The sequence below is a fragment of the Platichthys flesus genome, chromosome 1 (genome assembly GCF_949316205.1).
Source record: "Platichthys flesus chromosome 1, fPlaFle2.1, whole genome shotgun sequence".
NCBI lineage: Eukaryota > Metazoa > Chordata > Actinopteri > Pleuronectiformes > Pleuronectidae > Platichthys > Platichthys flesus.
Window position 1 is genome coordinate 12,185,117 of NC_084945.1, and position 15,302 is coordinate 12,200,418.

General features: G+C 41.3%; 1 protein-coding gene across 2 annotated transcripts in view; it reads left to right on the forward strand.

Moving 5' to 3' along the window:
• The window catches only part of tub (TUB bipartite transcription factor), a 45,557-nt gene that overhangs the window by 23,676 nt on the left and 6,579 nt on the right, over positions 1-15,302 (forward strand). The window contains exons 1-6 of one of the 2 annotated variants that reach the window (XM_062385005.1): positions 746-1,137; positions 8,527-8,578; positions 10,213-10,375; positions 11,361-11,498; positions 13,189-13,341; positions 14,767-14,888. In XM_062385005.1, the coding sequence (XP_062240989.1) occupies positions 1,100-1,137; positions 8,527-8,578; positions 10,213-10,375; positions 11,361-11,498; positions 13,189-13,341; positions 14,767-14,888 (666 nt within the window). In that variant the 5' untranslated portion in view covers positions 746-1,099. Of the gene's footprint in view, positions 1-745; positions 1,138-8,526; positions 8,579-10,212; positions 10,376-11,360; positions 11,499-13,188; positions 13,342-14,766; positions 14,889-15,302 lie in introns of those variants that run through there. The other variant, XM_062384996.1, reaches the window with a different exon arrangement.

The following is a 15,302-nucleotide window of genomic DNA, read 5'->3' on the forward strand; positions in this document are numbered from 1 at the left end:
ATTTGCACGCTGAAATGATATGTTACGAGTATTGACATGAAATTGGCGTCTGGTAAAGCGGCGGTTTAACAAGGAAGGGCCTCTCGTTTTGAACTGTCTAAAGATGGACTCCTGAATAACCCTGGGAGCACAGTGAGTGATGTGTGTGTTAGTGCGGGGACAGTGCGGGGCGGCCGAGCGAGGGCGGAAGCAGATGTGCGTGAGAGAGGTTCAGAGCTGTGGCACGATCACAGGGTGCCTTTGTCTGGCCGCGGAGAGAGTGTTGAATTAAAGGCTGTTAACACATAGTCTGCGCAGTCATATGCTAATGCCTCGTACTCTTAGAATAAATAAATTATGGTCCAGAAAACACATCTGAGTCCCTGCTTGAAATTCCTCATGCAACTAAACAGTGCACAAGAAAGACGCAGAAAGTGTCAGAGAGAGAGAGAGAGAGAGAAAGAGAGAGAGAGAGAGGTTGCAGCAGAGAAAATGGGGGGTGGCAATGAACAGAAATAGCATAGAAGGAATATCAAAGAGGCAAGACAAAGGGGATTCTCTATAACCTATTTTCCTTTTTTTTTTGCTTGAAGCTTCGCTCTCACCGCTGCTGTGTAGGTGATGCTGCAAGAGAGATAATGAGAGATAGATTGGACTAAGAGGTAGAGAGCAAGATTTGGACGGAGGAGACGGAGGGGAGGGGGGGGGGGGGATTTAAAGGGCAAGAAACGGAGGGAGATTTAGATAGAGCCCCTACAGAGCCAGTGCAGAGCAGGAGCAGAGGCGGTGGATGGGAGAAGAGGAGAGGAGAGAGAGGAGCGCACACATGGAAGAGAGGAGAACGGCTGTTTCATGAGCTCGGCGTGCATGACGGAGGAGTGCGGTCGGTCTGTCTGGATTGTTGGGCATCTCCGGCCCCACAGCTACAGAGGACGTACACGAAGAAGCACGGGCAGGCTGGGGGGGGGTGGGGATTTAGGGCTGTGTGCAGAGGATGAGCAGGCGATGTGGGCTCTCTGGCTGTGATCGCTGTCCTCAGACCCCCGTATAGCTTCTCACACTGGTGCCGTTGCAGGCCATTAGCCTCCCAGTTAAGGCAACAGTGAGTGATTGATACAGAATGAGCTCCAAGCTGTCCTCCGACTGGATTCCCTACAGGTACTGTACCACATTCCTGGGAACACACTGGGAAAGGGCACAGTGTTCATCTTTTGAAGCAGTGTGTGTGTGTGTGTTTGTGAGTGTTTGTGTGTGTGTCTGTCTGAGCGGGTGTTCAGTTGAATGTTGCGTCTGACGAGGAGATCAGACTGATAATTGGCACACTAAAAGCAAAAATGTGGAATTGTGGAATTTGGCTTAACATTCTTGTATCTTACTATGAAAAATGATTCTCGTGCATATATATTATATAAAGATATCTAAAGTGTATATGATGCAAAAGTAAATCACAGAATTTCATCTGCATTTCGCAATCTGGTTTAAAATTGTATTTACCCTTTATAACTATTACATTGTTCATTTGTAAAACTGTCTATAATGTCATGTAGTGCTGGGCTATCAGATTCAAAAGTTGAAATGTCATATAAGTGCACGTTTTCATTTGCTTCTCGGTAAAGTCTCTGAGGAAGTTCCTGCCTTCGAGGGTGAAGCTGTGTTTGATATGTGCACGTCTGAATCCATGTGACGTTATTCTCGATCAGGCTGAGAAAGTCCTCTTGCCATTATCGTCAACTGAGAGAAACATCCTCTCGTAAAGGACAGAAATCGCACGTTTTAAAGCCTCTTGCTGTCAAACCTATATCAGCTCTCATCCTTCCTCTAACCCAGCTGCTCTTATCTCTGATTGAAATCGGCATCGCCATGGTTTCCCCGCTTACTTTGATGCCATTGGCTCGCGGTTGCTACAAGTTACAGTTGCAATTCCAACATATTTCTGAATCAGTCTTCATCGAGACGTTTCAGTGATCTGTGCAGGAATTTATTTGAAACTTCTGGAATCCACTGATCTGCAGGAGTCACCTTTAAAAGTGAACAGCACAGTGATTCCTTACCGGTGCAGTCGGGGGGGGGGGGGGGTGGGGGGGGTGAACAAATAATGCTGGGCAGCACAAACAAGTCATTTATCACTGTTAGTATCCGACCTTGTCCATCGATGCCATGTTGGTGTGAAGGCTGTGGCAGAGAGAGTGGCGCTTTCTCAACGAGCAGTTTTTCTCATCCTGAGAAGCTGCCATGAAAAATGCATGGGCCTCTGTGCGGAGTCGGGAGAGTCAGCTGCACTGTGTAGCTCTCCTCTCTCATTAAGGACAAACAGAGCGTGCATTCACAGAGATGATCAAAATGAAGAAAAACATTTCTCACAAGCACCGAGTTCCTCAAGGAATTAGCAGCTGTTGTGCAGTGGTTCTTCTCTGTGGGGAGCACATTAGTCGGATTACTATTTCAGAGGCTGATGATCTTGAGTTTTATATTTTTCCAGGACAGAACAGGAGTCGCTATTGACAAATAAATTGTGAAAATAATACTTTTGGGGAAAATGCACGACAATTAATCAACATTTTTTCTGAAAAAAGGATGAGGTCGACTGACATTTATTTTCCATAATCTCTGAAATGGTTCTTATAATGTCACATTGTGCCAATAAGTTAACACACAAAGTCAGTGTCTGTCTGTGCTCATCAGCATAATTCTCTCAAAGTGCAGCACGCCCGCGAGAATTCATCATGTTTTCGGGTGAGTGTTCTTTGTCTGTAATTTTTTCAGCATTGACAGGAACTGCTGCAAAATCCTCAGATCCTCAAATGATTGTCACACGAACAAAAGCCTGTGATGCATATGAAACTATTTTAAATGTGTGAAGAGCAGTGTCAGTGGTTGATAACAGGCTCCACCCAGCTCTGCCAAATCCACTTGTGACTGGCTGAGTGGATGGACATTATTTTCTGTAGCCAATTTAACATTTTAATTATTTAAATTGTTTTAGTTCCATTCAGTCTTATAATAAAATATAATAAAATAATAAAATATAAATCACTCCTGAATGTCACATCATCATTGCGGGTCAAGTAGAATAAAGTATAGTTGCAATGAGGCAGCACAAATCAATTTATTCTTCAAATGTAATCAAAACAAAGATTTCAAAATCGTAGGAAAAGAAATTTTGAAAAAATATCGTAAAATGTAAAAAATCTTGCACCTCTGTCCGGGTCAGGACACGAATGGACACAGACAATGTGGGCATGCAGTTGAATAAGAATACAGATGTACCAAAACCAAATAGACATTTTCTTTCTGAGAACAATCATTGAGAGCATACACAAAAAGAATTCTAGCTTTTATTTAATGAATAAATAAACAATGAAAATGCACTTCCACATGTTGTTTGGTACTGGATACGTCTAAATCGATGGTTGTGGAAACGCATGTGCATGCGTACGTCTAAAACTGTGGGGGGGGCAGGGGCTCTCTGTCTCTGCAGATTGATTATGATTTCATCAAGTGTAAATTTACTCGCACACAATCAGTTTACTGACACAGATCGGCTGGTTACCGGTCCTGACTTATCAGGCTGAAAAATGGCCAATTCCGTCCACCTTGACTGTTAGTTAAACAAAGGGCCCTATAGGTCGTACGTGCAGTAAGCAATTACAAACCATTGTTTTAATTTGTTGTTAGGTGACGTCTTGTGGGCGTCATAATCATGATGAGAGCAAAGGACGGCATTAAATGACGCAGTGTGAAGAGCGGTAGAGTTCATGGTCGGAGGAGGTTGAGGTGGACGGGAGACAAGAGAAGCCGACTGCGTAGAATGAAAAGTGTATCTGCTAAACCATGTGTCAAGAATGGAAAACATGACAACGAAGGTCCTCTAACATGGAGAACGAGTTCATTTAGCCCCAAACGCGTTCTTTTCCATAACTTAACAAATCAGCCTTTATGAATGAATCTAACCAAACCAGGATTATTGTCATTGCTAGGGCACTGAAGGTTGTGTCATCCTGCCACTGGCTCACTCTTTGATGATCTTTGTGGTTGTTCAGGTATAGAGATGAAGATCTAATGACCAGAATCATGGCTTCAGTATTGACCCAGCAGAGCCTTTCTCTTTCATATTTAAGTACTTTGGCACTGTTGTTGTTTCATGACAGTTGTGATCTTTTCCACCTCACATTTTCACTGGCACTCAGTAGAGCACGTAACTCCACCAAGGTCCAGCAATCATCTTAAATCCAACAAAATTACACTCGCTCACAGATACCAGTCTCCTGAACATGCCAGATTTTTTATTTTTCTTATCAAGATCCATGAATTATTCCTCCGTCTGTCCCAACATGTAGTATCTTCTCTCCTTCCCAACCTTCCCTCTGGTTTTGTGGAGATTCACGGACAGGGTTGAAAAAGAACCATCTTGGTGAAGGTTATTTACCTTGAAGACAGCTTCCTATAAACCTGATCATCAGTGTGTTGCAGGGCAGGTGTGACCAGACACTCCCCTCAATAATGAGCTGTTTGACCTCCACTGAATCGGTCTCTGTTTGTGTCATTATCTTCCTGTGTGATGCCTATTCACGCACTCAGTTGCTCTGATTGCAGACACTGAGTGCTTTGTTTGTCTGTATGTCTGACAGAGTGGGGGAGGTAAATATGTTTCATTGCGTTGTGTGGGCCCAGGTCATCAAACGACAGTCAGACACGCAGGTTAAAATTCATTGACTGGTTTTTACAGGCTGTAGCTGCAGAAATGACTGTCCGCTGTCACTGTTGACAAACAACCCGCTTTATTTATGACTCCCTGTTCATTTCCTGCAGTTAAATGATTCGCCAGATTGAAAAAGAAAGAAAAAAAGACAAGCAACGCTGAGATTCAAAAACGTAATGGAAAGGCATTTTGCTTAAACTATATTTGAACTGTCAGCCCTATTATCTGTAGACAAATTGTGCAATCAACCTGTATTTAATATTCATGAAAGGTTTATAATTGTTTATTCTTTATAAAGTGTGACTAAAAATTTTTGCAAGATGGCGGAGTTCGCATTCAGGATATTTTGGCTTCATGTCTGGATAGAAGGAGGAGGTGGAGCCGCGTCGTCCCTCTTTATAGACGCACACACATCTCAGAGGGAAACATATGTAAAATACAACATCTGTACATTAACAACACATCGAAAACCCATAAAGCAGAAGATTACTGGCCTTACAAAACAAATCAATTGCACTCACAATAGTGTGAAAAAAATCAACAACCCCATGCTCGTCATACATCAGCACAAACCTCTCATCGGGAGGAAAGCTCTCATTGGCCTCTAATTAGAAAACCACTGCGGTCTCTGAGAAGCCCGGCCACACGAGCTGAAAGAACAATCAGCGGGTGTGTACACGATGGACTTGAGCTCCAGTTGATGCAGGAAACATCCAGACAAACGCTGGTGCTGTTGTTATGAGTTGTGTATCTATCCACCTCTAGTAAAAGCTGTTTATGTAGAGAAAATGCTTGATCATCTCAAGGATCTATGAGGTTCAATTCCTGATGCTTAGAGTGAATCAAATCTGTGCAGTGTTGTAAACAGGCTGAAAAACCTGACCATGTTCTACATCCATGGAAATATCAGAATTGCACAGAAGCACAAGGAAAATGTGGAAAGTGCTGTTTCCGGCACGGAGACGTCACTTAACAATATTACAGAGGAAAACCGGCATCTGTCAGAATTTAACTGTGTTTGTCAAATTCACATCACAAATAAATTCCTAATCTGATTGTTTTGATGTCGTCTTGCTCGTCCTGTATTCTCAATTGGTTCTTTTTTTGTAGCAAGATTATACAAAAAAATACTTTTTACTACAAAACTTGGTGAACAGGATCTTTCTGCTTAAGGAAAGAAAACCTAAAAGTTTGGTGTGGATACTGAACGAGGCGCAGACATTATTTCAGAGGGTGGTTCTGGACCTTTTCTCACATTCTGCAGGGAATAATTCATGGGTCGGGAAATGAGTGTGTGAAATTTGATGCCGCTTGAAATGAAGAATTTAGGGGAATTTTGGGCCTTGGCGGAGGTGAGCTCTCTGAGTGCCCTTCTATTTTTATATTGGAAATAATTATCCCTGTATGGCATAATATCTTCTAATAGTACTACATGCTATAGCTTGAGTTTATCTGGTCCTGTGTAAGTACTATAATACATGTCCCTTTAAGTTAATATTTGCTTATGTAAATGTTATAAATGCTGGACTGGACATGTTTCTTGTATTTATTTCTGTACATTTCTGCTTTACCGGTCACTTGAGGTATTCTCGTGATGGAGAGGGAATCGGAGGTCAAGCTGAAATCACTCCGACATTCATTGTTTGTGCCACACCGAGCATTAGGCATCTGCTCGGGCCACAGACATCATGTCTGTGTGCAGGACGTGCACCACCAAATCAAATGATGTTCGAGTCATTACTCGTGCTCTTGTCGAGAAAGATATTAACCAGAAACGTTTTCTCAGAGAAGCAACGTCAGAGAATCATCTCTGCTCCCTGACATCCCGTGTGCATGGTGTTGTGTAGTAAATTGTGTACGATCCTGCTGGGACACAGAGTTGTTGTGTTGTGGTTTCCTTCCATTGTTTCCTTTTGTGACATAGTGTTGTACATGTTAATAGGAGCATGTGTCAACACAAACAGGATAACTGGTGGAAAACACGCTTGTAGAGCTCACAGGATAAACACTTCAGTTCCCAATGAAGTCACATGATCTCGTTTCAAATCCCATCTCTTAACATCAACAGTGGCACATGCTCCAGTGGAGTTTTTACAATGGGTCACAGAACACAACTGGAACCATACTGAGCACACGCACTGCAGAGAGATGCATGTTTGAGTTTGAGACATTTCTGTGGATCTGTTTTCAAACTCAGGTGCTGTTCTCAGCATAGGAAGAAAGGAAGCACAAAAAGAAACAGCTGCTTTTCTGGCAACAATGGCTGAACACTTAATACTCTGAATGTCAAGTCAACTTGTGAATTGTTGTTGATACAGCCCCAAATCCTAAATGTGTCTGCACAGTCTGTGCAGCATATGACACCCAGCGTCCTCACAGCCTCTGTCCCTGTGCTTTTGTTGCGCCAGACACTGCCGCCCATGTGTTCACTCATACACTCACTGAAGAGTTCTCGAGCGTGAGCCATGAATTCAAATAATAACTGTGACAGGTTTGTTCTCTGCAGTTTAACTTTATCCCTGCACACACACTTCCAGTCACTCTTGGCTTATATGATGTCGACTTTGCACAGTCTGAGCTGCGACACTTTTTTTAAAAGCGAATGCAAATGAACTTCCAATTGACTGCCAAGCATTTCATAACCCATAATCTACTGCTGGGAAAACCGAGATGAATCCTGGGGGATGGAGGACATAGAGAGGCGTCTCAGTGTGCGGACGAGTTTGTCTGTGTGCAGAGAGGGAGACAAAGACAGAACTTTTTGAACTCACCAATTGAAACCGAGATTCTCTCAAACTGCTCCTCCTCTGTCTCTCATGTTTTTTAACCCATGGACCCGATTACATCAGTTCAACATTATGCTCAAGTAAGGTCTCTGATTAGTTAAGTGGCAGCTTTGTAAGAGTCCGCCTGGTTCTTATTATAGAAGGAAAGTTATATCTATCAAAGTTCATATGTTCTCATAAGACTGTTTCACTGCCCGATGAGCTACCAGGAGAAATAATAATAATAATCAGAAGCTATGACATTGTTATCTCAATGTGTCTGTTCCATTTTTTTAAATGAAAGGATACATTTTTTTTGTTGAGTCTGTCACCTTGCTGTAGTAAATGTAAGTGTATGTGTTCATTTGTGTGTATTTAATCAATATATATATGATTCTGTGTATTTGAATCAATATTTAATTAAAATGACCTCAATCAGAGGTGAATGAGGGAACTGGATTAGTGACTGGCCGTCATATAATTAAATCCGTACACAACTATAAGTGTCAAGATATGCAGCCGATAAACGCACGTGTCACATAAATCCTTTTTGGAATTTACCTCAAAATCACAAACAAGAGTATCTTTGCCAATACAGTTCATCATTCTGTAGTTATAGTTAACAGGGATAATGATACTATATGGAAAAAGTATAGTAATTTTTTTCATTGGTTTATAAAATATCGATTTCAGTTTTTTAATCCTCAAATATTTTTGACGTTTAACAATTGTATTGCTTTTTGTATTTTTCATATATTTTCTCTATATATTTTATATTATTTTGTTTTCGTATTTGAAGCCTGTTCAGCACTTTGGTGAACTGTGATTGTTTTCAACGTCCTTTATAAATAAACCTTGACTTGATTTTGTTTGAAGTCAAAACGTGAAGTCTTGAAACAAATGTGCACAACAATCTTCAGCACCATATGTTTAATGGTAATGACTTTAAAATAGTGTTTAATTTTCTGTTACAGTGTCAGAGTCTAGGAGCTGGATTAACTAAGAGAGTTAGGAAAATCGTATTATTATATCATGATCATCATAAACATCTGAGGAGAACTTTCTTTGCTCTTTTCTTTGCAGCACTTTAGACGATGAGGGCACCAACCTCCGGCAGCAGAAACTGGACAGACAGGTACGTTTTTATATTTCTGTTCCTCATGCATCAAGGATAACAGACAAAAACATTATGAACACACAGCTTTTAAGATAATATTTTCTATAATGAACAGTGCTTTACAGTGCTTTCCTTCCTTTGCATCCTGTAGTCATGTTTTTTTCCTCACTGTATATTTGCTTTTAATTATCAGATGGAACTGGTACCTGGAAACTGTTGGTTGTATTATAAAAATGTTACGCCTCATAGCAAATAATTAATGATGAATAAAGTAAATTAATAAATGTGAAATGGCCTAAATAAATATGGGTGAACACAGTCTGCAGGTTGAACCTTTTCAGTTGTTCTCTCAGCGCAGTGAAAGGTCTGCTTCCTGGTGTAGATGAATCATGTGAATGGAGTATTGAAGTCAACATACTTGATCAAATGCTCCTGCAGCCTTTTTCTAATTAGTCAATAATGTGACTCTCCAAGTCATCCGTCACATACAACTAAACTGTCATCCACTCTTTAATGGATGAGGAATACTTTTTATAACCTAGTTAATCACTTGACCTATGGCCGCTACGGAAAGCAATATCTTTAGGCATGTAAACTCTATAAAACAAGCTATAATTGATGGATTGCCTTATTAATTACAATCAAGTCGATGAACGTTTGGATTAATGACTCGAGACATGCTAATGTTTTTGCTCCTTAATTCTACTCTTCTGTCTCGACTGAAGACTCACACAGAGTTTAAATTACACCGCCATGCAAACACAGAACATCTTTTATTGCTTCTTACTCATTTGAATGTAATTAGAAAAAAGGAAAGAAAAGCTCGGCTGCAGCACAGAGATGTAGAATAAATCCATGCACTGTGTAAATGCCCCTCCACTGTGTTTCGTGAGCAGCCACTGGCCTTCACCCACCTTGCAAAGATGTGCGCTCTGGAGAACATACTCTGCAGCCTGACTTCTCCACTAATAGAAACCTTCAATATTTGATGAGCTCTGGTTTGAAGACATGCACAGTTAGACAGTTACTCCAAATGAATAGCTATATCTGGCCTCGGGACAAAGTGGCTTGGACAGCACGTCCCCCAACGTCTTCAGATTGGCTTAACAGCGTTGTCTGGGACTGTGTTATTGCTGCTGCTTTTAAAACCCAAACTCTGCGAGCGACTGCAGTGTGAAGATAATATGTAAAGCCTCATAAGAGATTATCACAAGACGAGTGTTTTTGTATTAAGCATCATGGTCGACGAGTTACATCTTTCACAAGAAGCCTCTCACAGCTGCTACATATTTTATTAAACATAATTGAGGAGATCTTAAACAATTAGCGTCTACATTATTACATCATCATAAAATGAGGTAATCATGTTTTCATTCCTTATGGCACTTTGCGGAGCACATTCCAGCAACAAGGCCCCAACCTCCCCCTAAATTAAATCAAGCCGCACCAAATTGCACAAACTCATCGGTATGTCGTTTTTTTCAATTAAGATCCATTTCAATATTTCCTGTGAACATGTTTTAAAATGAATTAAATAAATCTTGGATCTGCCCGTTTGTCCTGAGCAGAACCACAACGGGTTCTTACAATAACAAGTGGATGTAACCTCTTTGGCACTGTGTCATCATTATGTGTCTGTTCCTCTCCGACAGCGAGCGCTCCTGGAACAGAAGCAGAAGAAGAAGAGGCAGGAGCCTCTGATGGTCCAGTCCAACGTGGACGGGAGGTCTCGCACTCGCCGCACCAAACAAAGCGAGGAGCAGGCTCCGCTGGTGGAGTCCTACCTCAGCAGCAACAGCAGCACCATCTACCATGGTAAGAAACCCCTGTGCTGCTCCGTGGAATCACAGAAAGCTCAGAGTGAGGGTTTATGGATTGAACAAATAGCTGCTTGTTTGATCAGCCTGTTCGGAGGAGATGTTTGTTCTGTGCCCGAAGAGATAAGAGATTTTAATCTGATGCGTTTTCTGATGTGTAATTAAATAAAGAACAACACCAATATTACTCTTATAATTAAGCCAGTGCAGAAACATTACAATATTCTGTACCATCGGCAGATCAAGGAGTTTTCTAAATCGGGCACAATATACACAGAGAGGCCAATTATATGTCCAACATCCATGCCCAATTCCCAATTCAGTAAGGTGCACATTTAGGTCATTCCTTGTTTACTGCTAGTTCTACAGCTTTGATTCAAAGCCACACATCATTGAATATATTTAGAAAATTGTTCCTGCACATTGTGTAGTCCAAAAAAGCTATGGAAATAGCAGTTAGGTACTTAGTGACTAGTTTCTTTTTCTGTTTATAAAATAAAAAGACAGGACAGGAGCACTTCAGGGGCCAATCAGAATCCAGCTGTCCCGGGATCCGCCCCTGCTGTGCAATCTATTGCAGTTAGGGTTATGTTGTTATGACTGGGATTGATGAGGTCATCTTATCTGCTCACAAAGAAAACACAGATGAATTCCTCATCTCTGAAGGACACTTCCTGTTCTCCAGGCCCTGAACTGGCACAGTCCAGACACAGAGAAGATAAAATGTATTAATGTTTTGATAAAAAAAAAAACATTAATACAAAAATCATATTTTAGCACTGCAGGAAATGGTTTCTTAGTTTTTTTAGTCAGCGAACATTCATGTTGACATGTTGCTGCCATATTTTACACTCATGCACATTGTTATTAAAAAATGTTCTATGTGAGTGTAAATTCGTTTGATCTCAACCTTGTTTACCAAATTTCTTCCCTCCTGTCTGTCCTGTGTGTGCGCTGCTGGTCGTCTCCTTCCCTGTGTGCAGTGCAAGAGGCTGAACAGGAGGAGGTGAAGGTGATGGCAGACCCGCAGCCGCCTCGCTCGGCCAAAAAAGGCAAGGCATCGGCCAGCTCCACTCCGCAGACGGGCAGCGACAAGAAGGAGAGAAAGGGAAAGCACAAAGGTCAGTCCGTGGGCATTAAGACAAGCGGCTTGTCAGACAAAGTAAGAGAATAGATGGAGCTGACATGAACGGACAGGCGCGCTGCTAGATGAGTAGACTGACAGGTTGAATTAGAGAGGAGGAGGTCAGAAAAGGTAAAAGATAATGAAAACTCAAAGGAGGGTAGATGTTTGAACTGTAAATCTATTGGTTCAATATTTATTGTATAATTACACAAAAAGCATTTAGTATTTATTGCCTGCAATATTAGGATATTGAGGAGTTTTCAAACATATTGTTCCTGGGTTTTAATGCCTTCATGTTAAATCACTGATAAGCCGACTAAGTCATTGGAGGCGTCCACAGTGTGAAAGACAAGAGGGCAGATCTCTCTATAATCCAGCTGCTGCGACCGTCTGTTCCAGCCGTCTTTGCAGTCTGTAGATAACACATCTATTCAAGTCACATCTGCCAAACAAACCCAGCTGCTGAGACTGGCCTCTTAGCCAACGCTGGGGTGTCCCGCCTGTCAGGGCTCAACTGTCTGTAATGATGAACGACAGTCTGAGTGCTGCCGGCCTGCTGACACACCACAAGTGCACATATAAATCCGTCTGTAGATGGAAGAGGAAAAAACTTTCAACTATATTTACAAAGATTAAATTTGTTATATTTCAACATGTATTTTTTATTTACACCTTCAACAATTTTAAAGGGAGTAATTCATGGATCTATATGAAAACTAGCCTCAATAGAGTACTAACCTCCACCTGAGACCAACATTCCTCCAGTGACACCACATTCATATTCACAAGATCCAGATTTTTATTTGGGTCTGCACCAAAATGCACACATTCATTAATATCAGACCTAAAAATATGCCACTTTTAATCAAGATCCATGAAAGTTTCTCTTACTGAGAAAATGTTGAAAAATCTCCTCTTCCTAATTGATGGGTTCTTTACAGACTGTCATTTGATCACAATAGAGTGCACGCTCCTCTTTGTAATTCTTTTGTGCCAGAATAAAATAAAAAAAGTAAATGGGATTCCTCTGGCGTAAAAGATTAATCAAACCCACTGCTGATGGACCCGTCTGCCTGCCTGACTCTTTCACTCTCTGATTCTCTTAAGCACGAAAACACTGTTTCAGGAGATTGATTTTACGAAGCTACAGTCACACACAAAAAAACCTCTAACTGCATTACAACTACAGAATAGATGAGTTTTACTCGAGGAATAATTCAACCTGCTCCGTCAGAAATTAGATATCCAACACCAGACTGATGCAACTGTATTAATTCGAGATTAGAAAATAACAACCCAAATCTAAATGAAAAACACCGACTGGCCTCTTCCAACTTCCAAAGGCTGTAGAATGTCAGTTTGCAGTATTTCTCTCCTCCTCCATGTTTATTCTGTTTTTGCTCAAATATAATTTATGTCTGGAGCAGCAGGGACATAATGTTCTATCCTCTTTATACATTAGAGGGTAATTAAATGGTAAAAGACAGGAAAAACAAGAACTTGAATTACAAGATCAGAGTATAAAACATGAGCACTATCTATTTGATTTGTTGTTCTATCTTGATTTGGTTTGACCTAGCAGAGAATTATTTTGAGGCATTGAGTGCCTGATAAGGTGAAGATACAGATCGTTGAACAGTTGTGCAGATTCTATTCTGACGGAGTGTGTTCTTGTGGCTCTGCAGCAAGCGATGGCCTGGCGTCCCAGATGGACGACGCTCAGGTCCAGATCCTGACAGTGGGCCACTCGGCTGCGGAGGACACAGACGGAGAGCCGGTGATGAGCTGCACTCAGTCGCAGAGTAAACAGGACCTGCGCGTCACGATGCTGAAGAAAGGTACCGTCGCTGTCTGTCAGTGCGTCGCCGGCGCGGCACGGCCATGATTCTGTATTCAGACCCACGACACTCTGGTCCAGTGTGCAGGTTGTGTTGGCAGGATTGGGACTCGTGTTAAAACTTGCAACTACAAATAGAAATGCCATTTTAAAACCCAGTGTCTGAATGATGCCGAAATATTTGTCTGGAGACAGAATTATTATCACTTAAGGGGAAATAGCGTCGCTGTAAACACAATATTACTACCACATTCAGTTTTATGCCTCCACTTCCTCAGCCAGTGGACAGAGGCGATATGTTTTTGGGTTGTTGGTTCTTCCCATCGTTCTGAGCATGGTATCTCACAAACAGCCTGAGAGCATCTTCCTAAATGTAGTACAAACCTTTACTTAAACAGAAGGATTGTGTTATCTTATCTTATTGTCTAACGCAAGAGAATCTTTTAAAATAGGTTAAAAAATGTCAGTTAGAGTCATGTACCAACCGATTGTCTTTTGCTAGTCACAGGCCTTTTGAACATGATATCTCAAATAGCCTGAAGAAAGGGAATTTCTTCAGGCATAGAACTACAGGGTGGTAATTCTAGAGTAAACATAACATAATAGACTCTAAAGTTTATTCTAGCAATAGTAGTAAATTAAGATTTAGATGGACACTAGTGTCAATGACTGGTGTTGTGTAACTGTATTATATACAACCAGTATGCATCAAGTATTATATTTAGACTATTTTGTCTCATTGTTAAAACCTTCGAGGACATCGTGTACCTTCAGTGCTTCACACAATCTATTCACAGCCACGACTCACTCACCACTGGGAAACTGCTGCCACTGATACCTGATTTTTCTTATCACCGACATTTACCCAGATGTCAGGATCCATGGGAAGGTAGAGGTAGGGGATAGAGCGGGTGCTCTGCAACAAGAAGGTTGCCGGGTCGAATCCCACTCTGTCCTATCTGCATGCCTAAGTGTCCTTGGCAAGATACTGAACCCCTAAATGGCCCCTCATAAATGTTGAGTGTTCTAAAAATGTAAGTCGCTTTGGATAAAAGCGTCAGCTAAATGACATGTAATGTAATACGTTATGTCTTCATGCAAATGCTTACAAGTAATGAATAATACGTTTTCTGTGACACCACAGAAAAAAGTACTAAGAAAGAAAGAATCTCCGGGGGTCTCAGTGAGTTAAGAAACCTGGTTTTACTTATTATTTAATGGGAAACATGGGAACCAGTTCCACACACAAACATGAGACATAAGTTATTTGATTCAGACCTCAAAGTGTGACATTTTTTTTGTTCTAGAAAAAATCAATGGGGATGAAGTGGGAATGAGTTCATGTTAAAAGCTGCATTTATTTGTTGCCACATGTGATGTAACCAGTTGCAGCAATAAAAAATCCTTTCTCTCTTTCTCTGTGAAGGCATATCCAGCAGTATGAATTTCGATGAAGAGGAGGACGATGAAGATGAAATCAGCTCCAGTTCCTCGCAGCTCAACAGCAACACCAGACCAGGCTCTGCCACTAGCAGGAAGTCGTGCAAGGTGAAACTTCACCTCCATTCTTTGCGTGACATTCTATGTCACGCAAAGAGAATGGAGAATGTTACTCTTTGCGAATGTTACTCTGTTACTTTATATCTGAATAACAAGTGAGAAAACGGAGGTTCAACTTTGTCACTCAGCTGGACCCTCCACAGTAAAATACCATTATCATGCAAATAACACGCAGTTGATAATCTACAGACTATTCTGGAAGCATGTTGGGGCTTTTGCTCTTCCTGGCCTGTCATTTATTAACCACGCAGATGACTAAAAGTAGTTTTGCTTGGTGTGTTATAGTGTGGGTGGTACAGTGTGCAGGTGGTGGAACACTAATCTCATGCAGACACTGTTTTTACCTCTCACAGCTTGAAAAGGAAGAAAGAGGTCGTTTGGTTTGAAGATTCAAACAGGAAG